Here is a 13,664-nt window from a genome sequence, read left to right as displayed (position 1 = left end):
ACACACGCACATACACCACGACCCTCGTTTCGATTCCCCCTCGATGTTAAAATATTTAGTCAAAACTTGACTAAATATAACAAGTCGCGTAAGGCGAAAATACAATATTTAGTCAAGTAGCTGTCGAACTCACAGAATGAAACTGAACGCAATGCAACGCAGCAAGACCGTATACTCGTGGTCCACCGCTCACGGCATAGGCAGTGAAATTGACAAGAAGAGCGGGGTAGTGGTTACGCTATGCTGCATAGCACGCTTTTCTGTACCTCTCTTCGTTTTAACTTTCTGAGCGTGTTTTTAATCCAAACATATCATATCTATATGTTTTTGGAATCAGGAACCGACAAGGAATAAGATGAAACTGTTTTTAAATTGATTTGGAAAATTTAATTTTGATAATAATTTTTATATATTTAATTTTCAGAGCTTGTTTTTAATCCGAATATAACATATTTATATGTTTTTGGAATCAGCAAATGATGGAGAATAAGATAAACGTAAATTTGGATCGTTTTATAAATTTTTATTTTTTTTTACAATTTTCAGATTTTTAATGACCAAAGTCATTAATTAATTTTTAAGCCACCAAGCTGAAATGCAATACCGAAGTCCGGGCTTCGTCGAAGATTACTTGACCAAAATTTCAACCAATTTGGTTGAAAACTGAGGGCGTGACAGTGCCGCCTCAACTTTCACGAAAAGCCGGATATGACGTCATCAAAGACATTTATCAAAAAAATGAAAAAAACGTTCGGGGATTTCATACCCAGGAACTCTCATGTCAAATTTCATAAAGATCGGTCCAGTAGTTTAGTCTGAATCGCTCTACACACACACACACACACACACACACACGCACAGACAGACAGACAGACACACATACACCACGACCCTCGTTTCGATTCCCCCTCGATGTTAAAATATTTAGTCAAAACTTGACTAAATATAAAAAGGACAGTCATTCCTCGTTTTCCTCGTGCATATCAAACCGAGCGAGAGACTGACCTAAATTACTCACTGTGCAAAGCAAACGAACTCTGACAGACCCTAGCGCAGTGGTTATCGAACTGCGGTAAGAGTCGATATGTCGTTGCAGAGACATGCTATCTGTGTCTATGGTCGTCGGTTCGAGTCGTGCCAGTGCGGTATTTTTATCTTTATTTTTGTTTGTAACTTTGTTTCATTTTTCTACTCTCCTTTCTTTTGTTTTATTTTACCCTATTCATCTTTATTCCAAAGCATTTTCGCTGAGCAATTTCAATACTGAACAAAAATCACAAGGCACTGATTTGGCATTGGTCACTGCGGAATTCGTTCGCCAACCACTGAAGCAACATGAATCACTGGACCCGAGGCCAGAAACAACATTAGTTAACAGAATGCAGTACATTGAAACCCCCTTTTAAGACCTTTACAAATCTGAGAAGTTCAGGTCTTAAAAAGGAGGGAGTCTTAAAATAGAGTTGTGTTTACAGAGGTTATGAACAGAAAGCCTTAAAAGGGGAGAGGTCTTAAGTTAGAGGTGGGGTGAGGGTGTCTTAAAGGGGGGGGGGGGGGTAATTGCACTTGTCACATCAACATGAAATCAAACAGCTAACAACCATAATAAATGTGTTTTAATTGTGGAGAAAAAAAAAGTCTGCAGGGTTAGCATCGAATTACTTCGACAGGTCTACGAACCGCGGCACTGAGTCGCTCATCAGTCTGAGTCATGTTGCTGAAATACAAGTCTTTCTGAGTCTAAGCCTGATCTAGATTGACATATTTTATCAGATATTATTAAAATGCAAAACGAATTGACATAATGCCAAGGTATGTTTTGTACCTGAAAACATTTACAGCTGGGGGCCGGGTTGAGAGTCATCCAATCAAAAATGGCCTGTGGGCAAAATTTCCCTCATAAAACTTCTTTGACATTGTGTTTAATACTGTACCTTAACTCAACAACAAAAACAATGAACATGTACGGCTTGTAAGTGTATTAACTATGCCAGTGAATAATCGCATGCGAAGCCAGTTTAAATTGTTGCACAAGACAATTTGGTTGATTAAAATCATCAAGGGCCGAAGCTGTGTTTTAATAAATGAAGGGGTACGGACACATGTTTTGTTTGGGTTTTATGTGTTGCAAAGTATTTGAAACGACGGTATTACTGTATATACAGTGGTGCCCGTGTTGAAAGGCGAATACCATTTGGACCAACCATGAGTGTTGGAACAGTGTACGCGGGGTATCTTGACCGGCGCATTTTTAGAAGAAATAATAATAAGAGTGACAACAAAAGGTGTTTTTTTCAAGCGGTGTCCGCAATCTGTATGGAAAAGTATACCTCTTCATTTATCTACAGCGCTCGATCTGTTCTCCTATTTCATTGTGTGTGTGTGTGTGTGTGTGTGTGTGTGTGTGTGTGTGTGTGTGTGTTTATGCGGAATTATAAAAAAAAGTTCAGTGCAGTTCGGTTCAGCTCGTTAAATTAGATTTCCTCGCGGAGAACGAGATGATATGACGGGATTGTATAAGTTACAGCTCCGTCCATCCATGGTATCGCATGGTATTTTGTGGAGACTGGGTGAATGAATATAATGACGTCACTCTCGGCAGAGCCTCGAGTGACGTCATCATATTATTCATTCACCCCGTCGAGACAAAATACCACGCGATACCATGGATGAATCGGAGGTGTAACGTATATATGGCATAACCAAAGTAAGGAGAATTTGTCATGGGATGTGGAAACAACGCATTTGAAATTCCAAATGGACAGAATAATCAACGCAAGCCTAGAAGTTGTAGAACTATATTTTGTGTGAGTCTTGGCAAGCAACACATTTTAGCACTACGCACGAAATAGCGCCACAAAGTTGTTAATGTGTACACCATTAGATAAAAATAAAACGTGATTTAAAAATTATGAGCTTGGTTTTTGCAAAGTTTACAACATATGCACGTGGCTTATTCTGAGAAATATATGCATATTTTTACGAAAAAAATATGCATTTATTTCTCAGAATGTCCGATGCACCAAACTGAAGGCTAGTTTTGTCCAGTTCCGGGAAAGACATCATATTCATTCACACTGTCGAGACGAAATACCACGCGATTCCATGGATGAATCGGAGGTGTAACGTTTATATTCCGTGACGCATCAAAGCTAATTTTTGTTTTGAAATGTCTTCACAACGTCCAGATAATTTTTAACGACATAAGCGACAGGTACTACATACTTTGTTTGTCGTCTGCTGCAAATCTAGCCTTGGTGTTTGACACGGAGTGTATAGAAGCTTCAATCGTACCTTCATTAACCGGAATAAATGCGCAATCCGATGTCATTTCGCCATTGAACATTGTTTCTTTTTATATTTAGTCAAGTTTTGACTAAATATTTTAACATCGAGGGGGAATCGAGACGAGGGTCGTGGTGTATGTGTGTCTGTCTGTCTGTGCGTGTGTGTGTGTGTGTGTGTGTGTGTGTGTGCGTGTGTGTGTGTGTGTGTGTGTGTAGAGCGATTCAGACTAAACTACTGGACCGATCTTTATGAAATTTGACATGAGAGTTCCTGGGTATGAAATCCCCGAACGTTTTTTTCATTTTTTTGATAAATGTCTTTGATGACGTCATATCCGGCTTTTCGTGAAAGTTGAGGCGGCACTGTAACGCCCTCATTTTTCAACCAAATTGGTTGAAATTTTGGTCAAGTAATCTTCGACGAAGCCCGGACTTCGGTATTGCATTTCAGCTTGGTGGCTTAAAAATTAATTAATGACTTTGGTCATTAAAAATCTGAAAATTGTAAAAAAAAATAAAAATTTATAAAACGATCCAAATTTACGTTTATCTTATTCTCCATTATTTGCTGATTCCAAAAACATATAAATATGTTATATTTGGATTAAAAACAAGCTCTGAAAATTAAATATATAAAAATTATTATCAAATTTTTTTTTTCGAAATCAATTTAAAAACACTTTCATCTTATTCCTTGTCGGTTCCTGATTCCAAAACTATATAGATATGATATGTTTGGATTAAAAACACGCTCAGAAAGTTAAAACGAAGAGAGGTACAGAAAAGCGTGCTATCCTTCTCAGCGCAACGAATACCCCGCTCTTCTTGTCAATTCCACGGGCACTGCCTTTGCCACGGGCGGTGGAGTGACGATGCTACGAGTATACGGTCTTGCTGCGTTGCGTTGCGTTCAGTTTCATTCTGTGAGTTCGACAGCTACTTGACTAAATATTGTATTTTCGCCTTACGCGACTTGTTTCACTTTTTTGTTAACATTGTAACGGCATCCCAAAAGAGTGTATGTATAAGTTACAGCTCCGTCCATCCATGGTATCGCCTGATATTTTGTCGAGACTGGGTCAATGAATATGATGACGTCACTCGAGGCTCTGCCGAGAGTGACGTCATTATATTCTTTCACCCCGTCGAGACAAAATATCACGCGATACCATGGATGGACGGAGCTGTAACGTATATATGGCATGACCAAAGTAAAGAGAATTTGTCATTGGATGTGGAAACAAATCATGGGAAATTCACCATGGGCAATCAACCCAAGCCTAGAAGTTGTAGAACTATATTTTGTTTCAGCCTTGGCAAGGCCAGTTTTGTCCAGTTCCGGAAAAGACATCATGAATTCATTCACCCTGCCGAGACGAAAAAAACCAATTCCATGGATGAAAACGTATAAGCTTATTATCCCGTGACGCATCAAAGCTAAATTTTGTTTTGAAATGTCATTACAACGTACAGAAAACTTATAACGACATAATCGCCTTCACAAGACAGGAAAAACGCACACTTTGTTTTTCGTCTGCTACAAATCTAGTCTTGTTGGTTGACGGAGAGAATAAAGCTTCAATCGTATCTTCATCAACAGGAATAAATGCTCAATCCGCTGTCAGTTCGCCACTGAACCTTGTTTTTTTTCTTTAACTTTTTGGTTAACATTGAAACGGCAATCCAAAAGAGTGTTTCAGCTGTTTCAAGACACAGGCTTAGCTCCTTCTTTTGAGTTGCTTTTCAGTCTAAAATGACACCGGAAGCGAACAAATTGTCGCGTATACTGTCGTCACAAAAAGACGTCATGACAAAGTTACACGCAAAGCGAAAGAGACTTTGACGTCATTTACTTTTGTTTGGAATTTTCCGTCTGTTCCTAGCTTGTTAGTGAAGACCTGACGTGAGTAAGCTTACCCTTTGCAGAGCTCTGTGAAATAATCAGTCTTGTGTCTCGGTCGTGTAGGTACAGAGTTTGCTTCTGCAATCATTGTGTTAGTGTTGATGACGGCTTCATAAGATTTCCATTTTCTTGTTTCTGCGGCTGCGCAAGTTATTTTGCCTAGGTCATGGCCGAACTTTAGGCCTACGGAGAAATATCGCTGGATATTTTCTCCCTAGATTAACAGAGACAAAGAAGGGAAGTCATGCTGTATAAGCTGTTTCAACACACGGGTTTAGCTGCCACTTTTGAGTAGCGTGTTCCGCTTTACTGCCATTTGACCTATGAGTCGAAAACTTTTGACGCGCATGCTGTCATAAAAAGTTACACGAAAAACGAAAGAGACTGTGACGTCATTTGTTTTTTGATCGGTGGATTCCGTAATACAAATATGGCTGGTCCGTGGTCAGACTTGACAAGGCGCGTGAGTACCCGAAACGTCTTTGTTTTCTGTTGGCATTGCAGCTGTGAAATAATCAGCCTTGTGTCTCAGTCGTATAGGTACAGAGTTTGCTTCTGCAATCGGTGTGTTCGTGTTGATAACGGCTTCATGAGACAAATCAGCGAATCTATTGTGTGGAAGACATAGAGAATACTACATGGCTTGCTGTGTCGTACCAGATTTACACGAGTTGTTTTTTTAAATATTGAACTGCGAGCGAAAGCGAGCTGTTCACTATTTGAAAAAGCAACGAGTGTAAATCTGGTACGGAACAGCAAGCCATGTAGTATTCTGTTTATCCTACATACTGTACTTACGTGTATTTTACTGAAAATGTCCTGCATTCGAGGCAGCTAAATTGAAGACGCTTGTTTTAGAACCTCGATCTCTTCTAAAGCCTCGTGCAATCTATTACGTCAAAGCAAAGAAACGTCACTCTGAAAGTGTGGCGTGACGTGTTAGTTCTAAAGATTCATCGAGGGTAATTAGCGAGCGCAATTTGTGTTTCTATAATGACGTTTGTCTCGGTGACTTTGGCATCATAAGCAGTGGAAAAACAGGTCCCTGCCAGACTTGCTTGACATGACCTCATTTACATGATATACACACGTGTGATTTGAACGATTATTATCTCACGGGTGTCTCTCTCACGTATGTAGGATAAATTTCTGTACAAAACATTCCACCCAACAGGAGGCATTTGATGCGCTTGCAGTTTGCTGAAGAAATGAACTGTATGTGGTTAATTTCATCCGTTTAATGCTTGTCGAAACGAGCCGTAAGGCTTTGGAATAAAAGATTCCATGCATTATTTGACGATCTGAACACAGATGACGTCGCAGTGTGTAGGTTGAATCTATGAATCGGTACGACCAGAGATAGATCTGTATCTCTGGTACGACCTTTCAGATTATCAACAGCGGGTTCATGGTCGGAATTAAGAGGTCAAATTGGCCTGGCTCCCCTTCGAAACGTCATCATTTCAAAAAAGATTTCCTTTTTATATTTAGTCAAGTTTTGACTAAATATTTTAACATCGAGGGGGAATCGAAACGAGGGTCGTGGTGTATGTGCGTGTGTGTGTGTGTGTGTCTGTGTGTGTGTGTGTGTGTGTAGAGCGATTCAGACTAAACTACTGGACCGATCTTTATGAAATTTGACATGAGAGTTCCTGGGTATGAAATCCCCGAACGTTTTTTTCATTTTTTTGATAAATGTCTTTGATGACGTCATATCCGGCTTTTCGTGAAAGTTGAGGCGGCACTGTCACGCCCTCATTTTTCAACCAAATTGGTTGAAAGTTTGGTCAAGTACTCTTCGACGAAGCCCGGGGTTCGGTATTGCATTTCAGCTTGGTGGCTTAAAAATTAATTAATGACTTTGGTCATTAAAAATCTAAAAATTGTAAAAAAAAATAAAAATTTATAAAACGATCCAAATTTACGTTTATCTTATTCTCCATCATTTGCTGATTCCAAAAACATATAAATATGTTATATTCGGATTAAAAACAAGCTCTGAAAATTAAATATATAAAAATTATTATCAAAATTTTTTTTTCGAAATCAATTTAAAAACACTTTCATCTTATTCCTTGTCGGTTCCTGATTCCAAAAATATATAGATATGATATGTTTGGATTAAAAACACGCTCAGAAAGTTAAAACGAAGAGAGGTACAGAAAAGCGTGCTATGCAGCATAGCGTAACCACTACCCCGCTCTTCTTGTCAATTCCACGTGCACTGCCTTTGCCACAGGCGGTGGAGTGACGATGCTACGAGTATACGGTCTTGCTGCGTTGCGTTGCGTTCAGTTTCATTCTGTGAGTTCGACAGCTACTTGACTAAATATTGTATTTTCGCCTTACGCGACTTGTTATATTTAGTCAAGTTTTGACTAAATATTTTAACATCGAGGGGGAATCGAAACGAGGGTCGTGGTGTATGTGCGTGTGTGTGTGTGTCTGTGTGTGTGTGTGTGTGTGTGTGTGTGTGTGTGTGTGTGTGTGTGTGTGTGTGTGTGTGTGTGTAGAGCGATTCAGACTAAACTACTGGACCGATCTTTATGAAATTTGACATGAGAGTTCCTGGGTATGAAATCCCCGAACGTTTTTTTCATTTTTTTGATAAATGTCTTTGATGACGTCATATCTGGCTTTTCGTGAAAGTTGAGGCGGCACTGTCACGCCCTCATTTTTCAACCAAATTGGTTGAAATTTTGGTCAAGTAATCTTCGACGAAGCCCGGACTTCGGTATTGCATTTCAGCTTGGTGGCTTAAAAATTAATTTATGACTTTGGTCATTAAAAATCTGAAAATTGTAAAAAAAAATAAAAATTTATAAAACGATCCAAATTTACGTTTATCTTATTCTCCATCATTTGCTGATTCCAAAAACATATAAATATGTTATATTCGGATTAAAAACAATCTCTGAAAATTAAATATATAAAAATTATTATCAAAATTAAATTGTCCAAATCAATTTAAAAACACTTTCATCTTATTCCTTGTCGGTTCCTGATTCCAAAAACATATAGATATGATATGTTTGGATTAAAAACACGCTCAGAAAGTTAAAACAAAGAGAGGTACAGAAAAGCGTGCTCTCCTTCTTAGCGCAACTACTACCCCGCTCTTCTTGTCAATTTCACTGCCTTTGCCATGAGCGGTGGACTGACGATGCTACGAGTATACGGTCTTGCTGAAAAATGGCATTGCGTTCAGTTTCATTCTGTGAGTTCGACAGCTACTTGACTAAATGTTGCATTTTCGCCTTACGCGACTTGTTCTTGTTTCTGCGGCTGCGCAAATTATTTGCCTAGGTCATGGCCGAACTTTAGGCCTACGGAGCAATATCGCGGTGTATTTACTCACTAGAATAACAGAGACAAAGGAGGGAAGTCATGCTATATTATCGCTTACAATATAGTTTCCTAAATGTTTTCAGAAAATCGCTCTACACACACAAGCACACACACTGACACAGACATAGACACACACACACACAAGGGCGGATCTGGGGGGGGGGTTACACGGGTTACGTAACCCCCCCCACCCCCCACCCCCCCAAAAAAGAGGTAATTTATTGGCTCAGGATGCACCAGATAGCTCTATTTTGCTTCTTTGGATAAAAAAAATTCCGGGGGGGCATGCCCCCGGACCCCCCTAGAGGCTTAGGCGCCTTCGGCGCCGTCAACTTGTATCTTCGCAGTCATTTTGTAACCCCCCCCCGTCCAAAGTGAATTGATCCGCCCTTGCACACATACAAACAAACACGCGCGCGCACCCACACATACACACACTCATACAAGCACGCAAACACACGTAGACAAGCAAACACCACACGCATACACCCACCCACACCCACACACATACACACACACACAGACACACAAACACGCGCGCGCACGCACGCACAAATACATCAACGCCTCCCTCTCTCGTTTTCTAGTCTCCATGAAATACACACTGAATACTGACTGAAGGGACATAATAGAAAAGGATGAGAGAAAAGGCAGATGGACAGACGTGCAGGCAGGCAGGCACACACACACACACACAAACACACACAAACACACACACACACAAACACACACACATACGCACGCACGCACAAACACACACACACACAAACACACACCCACACACACACACAGAAACACACACACACACACACACACACACACATACATACACACACACGCACGCATAAAGAAAGTCAGATATCAGAGGAGCAAACGTTGACAAAACATTGCATTTTTTGTATTTTCTCTCTGCAGGTTGAAAGATCGTGGACGATGTGGCGATCGAAAAATTTACCAATTCTGCTGCTCGCATTTCTACTGCTTCTCACGTGGGGGATATTCAGCGTCATGTTCATTCCCAAACTCTCCCCGGTTGTATATTCATACGACAACGACGGGGCGAGAGGGACGTTTGGACACCATGACGAGCGAACGCCTGAAAATAAAGATTTGTCAAAAGCAGTCCTCAATAATAATGAGAGAAATGATCATGTAGGAAAGGACAACAGATCTTCCGGTGACTCTGAAGGCACCAACGATGACACGGCCACAAGTGCACGATTACTAAAGGATGCTACAGCAGTCTCGGATGATCCAGACAAACTATCATCCCCCTACATACTCACCAAAGAGGAGCAAGCCTTTTGTTCGGGGGAGGAATTTAAACCACCACCCAAACAATTCTATAAAGACAAGGGTAAAGCCAAAGTCATCCTGTACTATCAAGAGGGGAACCATTTTCCTGAGAAAAAGGGCGGGTTTTCTGAGCAATGCCTGAGGCCCACCAGAGGTCCCTGCACGATGACCTTTGATCGTTCACAGCAGACCAAGGCCCACGCGGTCGTCTTCCACGCGAGCAAGATGCACAGGTCTGCGCCACCTTTCCGCAAGCCGCCTGGACAGATCTGGGTGGCCCGGGGGATGGAGGCACCCAATCACTGGTACCTAGGGTACAAGTCCCCCAGGTGGCGGGGGGTCTTCAACTGGACCATGACCTACAGAACACACTCGGACTTCTTCGCGCCAATCGGTCAACTGGTCCGACTCGACAGTCCTCCCAAGAAAGACTTCAGACGGATCGTCGCCAGGAAGACGAGGTCCGTGGCCTGGTTCGTCAGCTCGTGCGACACGCAATACAAATATGGGAGCAGGAGAGAAGACTACGCCAAAGAGCTTGGGAAACACATCGACGTTGACATCTACGGTGAATGCGGGAGCCTCTCGTGCCCCAAGAAACATGGGTCCTTGTGTGACGACCTCCTGACCCACAAGTACCGCTTCTACCTGTCCTTCGAAAACTCGCTCTGTAGGGAGTACGTGACGGAGAAGTTTTTCGACAAGTTCGGCGAGGATGTTGACATCGTTCCTGTGGTCCTAGGCGGAGTTGACTACCAGAAGTACTTCCCTGAAGGGACCTACATCAACACGGCCGACTTCCCATCCCCTCGAGGACTGGCCAGGTACCTACACGCCCTGGGGGAAAACCTAGAGGCCTACACGGCCATGCTGGAAAGAAAAGCTCGGTACACGCATTCGAGGTGTAGATCAACTGAGCCGTGGTGTAGGTTGTGCGACATGCTGCACGAGCCAAACCTGACCTCTAAGGTTTACGAGGATCTGCCCGCCTGGTTGGAGACTGACGCGTGTGTAGAAAGCTCCAAGCTGTCTTACTATAAAAAGGTATAGGCGCGGACAATCTCTGTGTCATAGGACGAGCTGTTGTCTTACATTAAAGCTATTACATCTTAGGCGCCATTTCGGGAAAGGTTTCCGACGAATTGGACCTTGAAAATGTCAAGGGACATTCACTGTGCTGTAATTTAGATATCCCTATATTGATTTGCTTGAAAATGTTTCGTAAATGAGCTAATCAATGAAACGAATTTAAATCGGCGGGTGGTTATCGACGTCAGCTCTCCTGTATCCTGAGTCCCGATTCCGTTCATCATCGTATTTGATTTATTTCTTATGGTTACACATTTCTCGAAGCAGATAAATACCGTTGGATTCAGGAAGTCAAACATGTAATCTAGCAAACACATACGCTTTCTTTCTTTCTTTATTTGGTGTTTAACGTCGTTTTCAACCACGAAGGTTATATCGCGACGGGGAAAGGGGGGAGAGGGGATAGAGCCACTTGTCAATTGTTTCTTGTTCACAAAAGCACTAATCAAAAATTTGCTCCAGGGGCTTGCAACGTAGTACAATATATTACCTTACTGGGAGAATGCAAGTTTCCAGTACAAAGGACTTAACATTTCTTACATACTGCTTGACTAAAATCTTTACAAAAATTGACTATATTCCATACAAGAAACACTTAACAAGGGTAAAATAATCCGTTAGTCGCCTCTTACGACATGCTGGGGAGCATCGGGTAAATTCTTCCCCCTAACCCGCGGGGGGTAACACTAACTTGCGCATGCCGTGCTTTACGGGGCTAAAACGCATAACACGGCGTAAACAAACACAGTTAATTTGAGAATATACCCGGTCTCAAAGGACCGGTCAACACAGTATTTAGATTTGGAAAAAAATCCAGAACGCTGAAACTCTGATAATAAGGCATAATAGTGTTATCTTCTATTCAAACTCCCAAACCGAACGCTGTAGCTCATTTGGTCGATCTCTCAGCGGCAAAAGGAACTGTATGAAGAATCAACAGTAAGCGAAGAACGCGCGTCATGGAGAAATGCAGTCTCGAAATGACACTCAAAATCTTTTATTTTTTTTAATCTTTTTAACGTTTTTTTTTAACACATTTTTAATTCTTTTTGGTACACGACAACAACATCAGACAGCAACATCAAATAACACCAGACATACAAAACTATGCTATATGCATCTTCAAAAAAACAACAACAAAAAACAAGCACGAAAACAACGGGAAAGCACAATAAAGCATACACAGCCCATATTCAATACATTTCTAAATTATGTAAACAAGCTCTTCGTCTCCTTTCTTATGTTTCTATTTGATTATTTTGTAAAACTACTCATAACCACCGAGTTATGTTCTCTGTTAAGCTGCTGCAAAATAAACAGACAATGTTTATGTCCAAGTCTAAAATGAAAAACATCTTTAACCTCATATTAACTCCACCAAATTTCATTCTTACAAGCTCAATCAGAAAAACAATCAATCATTTGACAATATCAGAGGTTTAAATGGGCACTCAAAATCAGCTGTTACCGAGTTTGAAAAACTGAGCGTTTAAAATACTTATTTTAAAGGCACAGTAAGCCTCCCGTAAACCATCACAGAGCTCCCCGAGCGTCTACATACAGTACAAGCATACTTCCATTTGAACGCTCACCGAACGGGAACATCCTGGCTGCTTTCTGTCGAGCGTGAGAAATTTTCAAAGAATTTATTTTCGTGGACTTAGCCTTTACCAATAATGGCGCCTCGTTTTGGTGCTGGCTGTTATGAATATTCAATACCGGAAATCACGCCCGGACAGTAAGCCTCCCGTAAACTACTGTCAGGCTTTTATAGTACACACAGTACAAACACCCTTCCATTTGAACGCTCACCAAACGGGAACATCCTAGGTGCCCTACGTAAAGAGCGAGCAATTTTTAAAGAATTAATTTTGCAGATTGTCAAAAATGAGTTACTTCCCTTCGGGTCTCATTCAGAAAAGCCCGGAAGCAGGGTCAAGCAAGGGTCGTAGCAGACGACGGTTTATCAGTACATATCGCCGTTCCTCTCAACAGTCAAAAGCCATCGCTAGAGTTCTTGTGAACCACAGCCGTTTGTTTCGTGCTTAAAAACGTGCTATTGTAGATAAGCTCACATCGAGTCGCATTCAAATGACTAACTGACGACTACATGGTGAAAAAGGGAAACTGGATCACACGGGTTCACGATGGCTCAGGGGTAAGATAAACCACGCAAAAATAAATTCTTTGAAAATTGTTCGCTCTTTACGGAGGGCACCTAGGATGTTCTCAATCGGTGAGTGTTTAAATGAAAGGGTGTTTGTACTGTGTGTAAAAGCCTGACCGTATCTGTGATGGTTTACGGGAGGCTTACTGTGCCTTTAAGGTATTCATGCGACATAACAACAACACCCCACACACTGTTTTTTGTGTTCAGTTATATTCCTTTGAGTTCACTCAGTTTTTAATAAATGATTTCTGATAGACTGGGAATCGACACAAGGCGACTTAATATAATAGTGTGTGTGTGTGTGTGTGTGTGTGTGTGTGTGTGTGTGTGTGTGTGTGTGTGTGTTAGCGTGAGTGTGTGTGTGTGTGTGTGTGTGTGTGTTTGTGTGCGTTTGTGTGTGTGTGTGTTTGTGCCACAGGCAATCAACACGAGGTGGGCGGGGCTTATTTCTTGGATGTCACGTGGTTAGGGTGATTTACTAGTTTCTTTTATTGTAGTAGTCTTGCTGAGAGCAACCCACAGGCCCCGCCCACTTTGATCACGCCCACCCCGTTGCCAGTGCCTGTTGTGT

General features: G+C 41.5%; 1 protein-coding gene across 1 annotated transcript; it reads left to right on the top strand.

The window, feature by feature from the left end:
* The first annotated feature begins 9,475 nt into the window (after positions 1-9,475).
* Positions 9,476-13,363, top strand: LOC138955440 (alpha-(1,3)-fucosyltransferase C-like). The gene has a single exon (XM_070327047.1). It carries the CDS (start codon positions 9,547-9,549, stop codon positions 10,882-10,884), a length of 1,338 nt encoding a protein of 445 aa, XP_070183148.1. The 5' UTR covers positions 9,476-9,546; the 3' UTR covers positions 10,885-13,363.
* The last annotated feature ends 301 nt before the right edge of the window (positions 13,364-13,664 follow it).

The sequence above is a fragment of the Littorina saxatilis genome, unplaced genomic scaffold (assembly GCF_037325665.1).
Source record: "Littorina saxatilis isolate snail1 unplaced genomic scaffold, US_GU_Lsax_2.0 scaffold_2186, whole genome shotgun sequence".
Taxonomy (NCBI): Eukaryota; Metazoa; Mollusca; class Gastropoda; order Littorinimorpha; family Littorinidae; genus Littorina; species Littorina saxatilis.
This window is presented reverse-complemented; position numbering and strand designations above follow the sequence as displayed.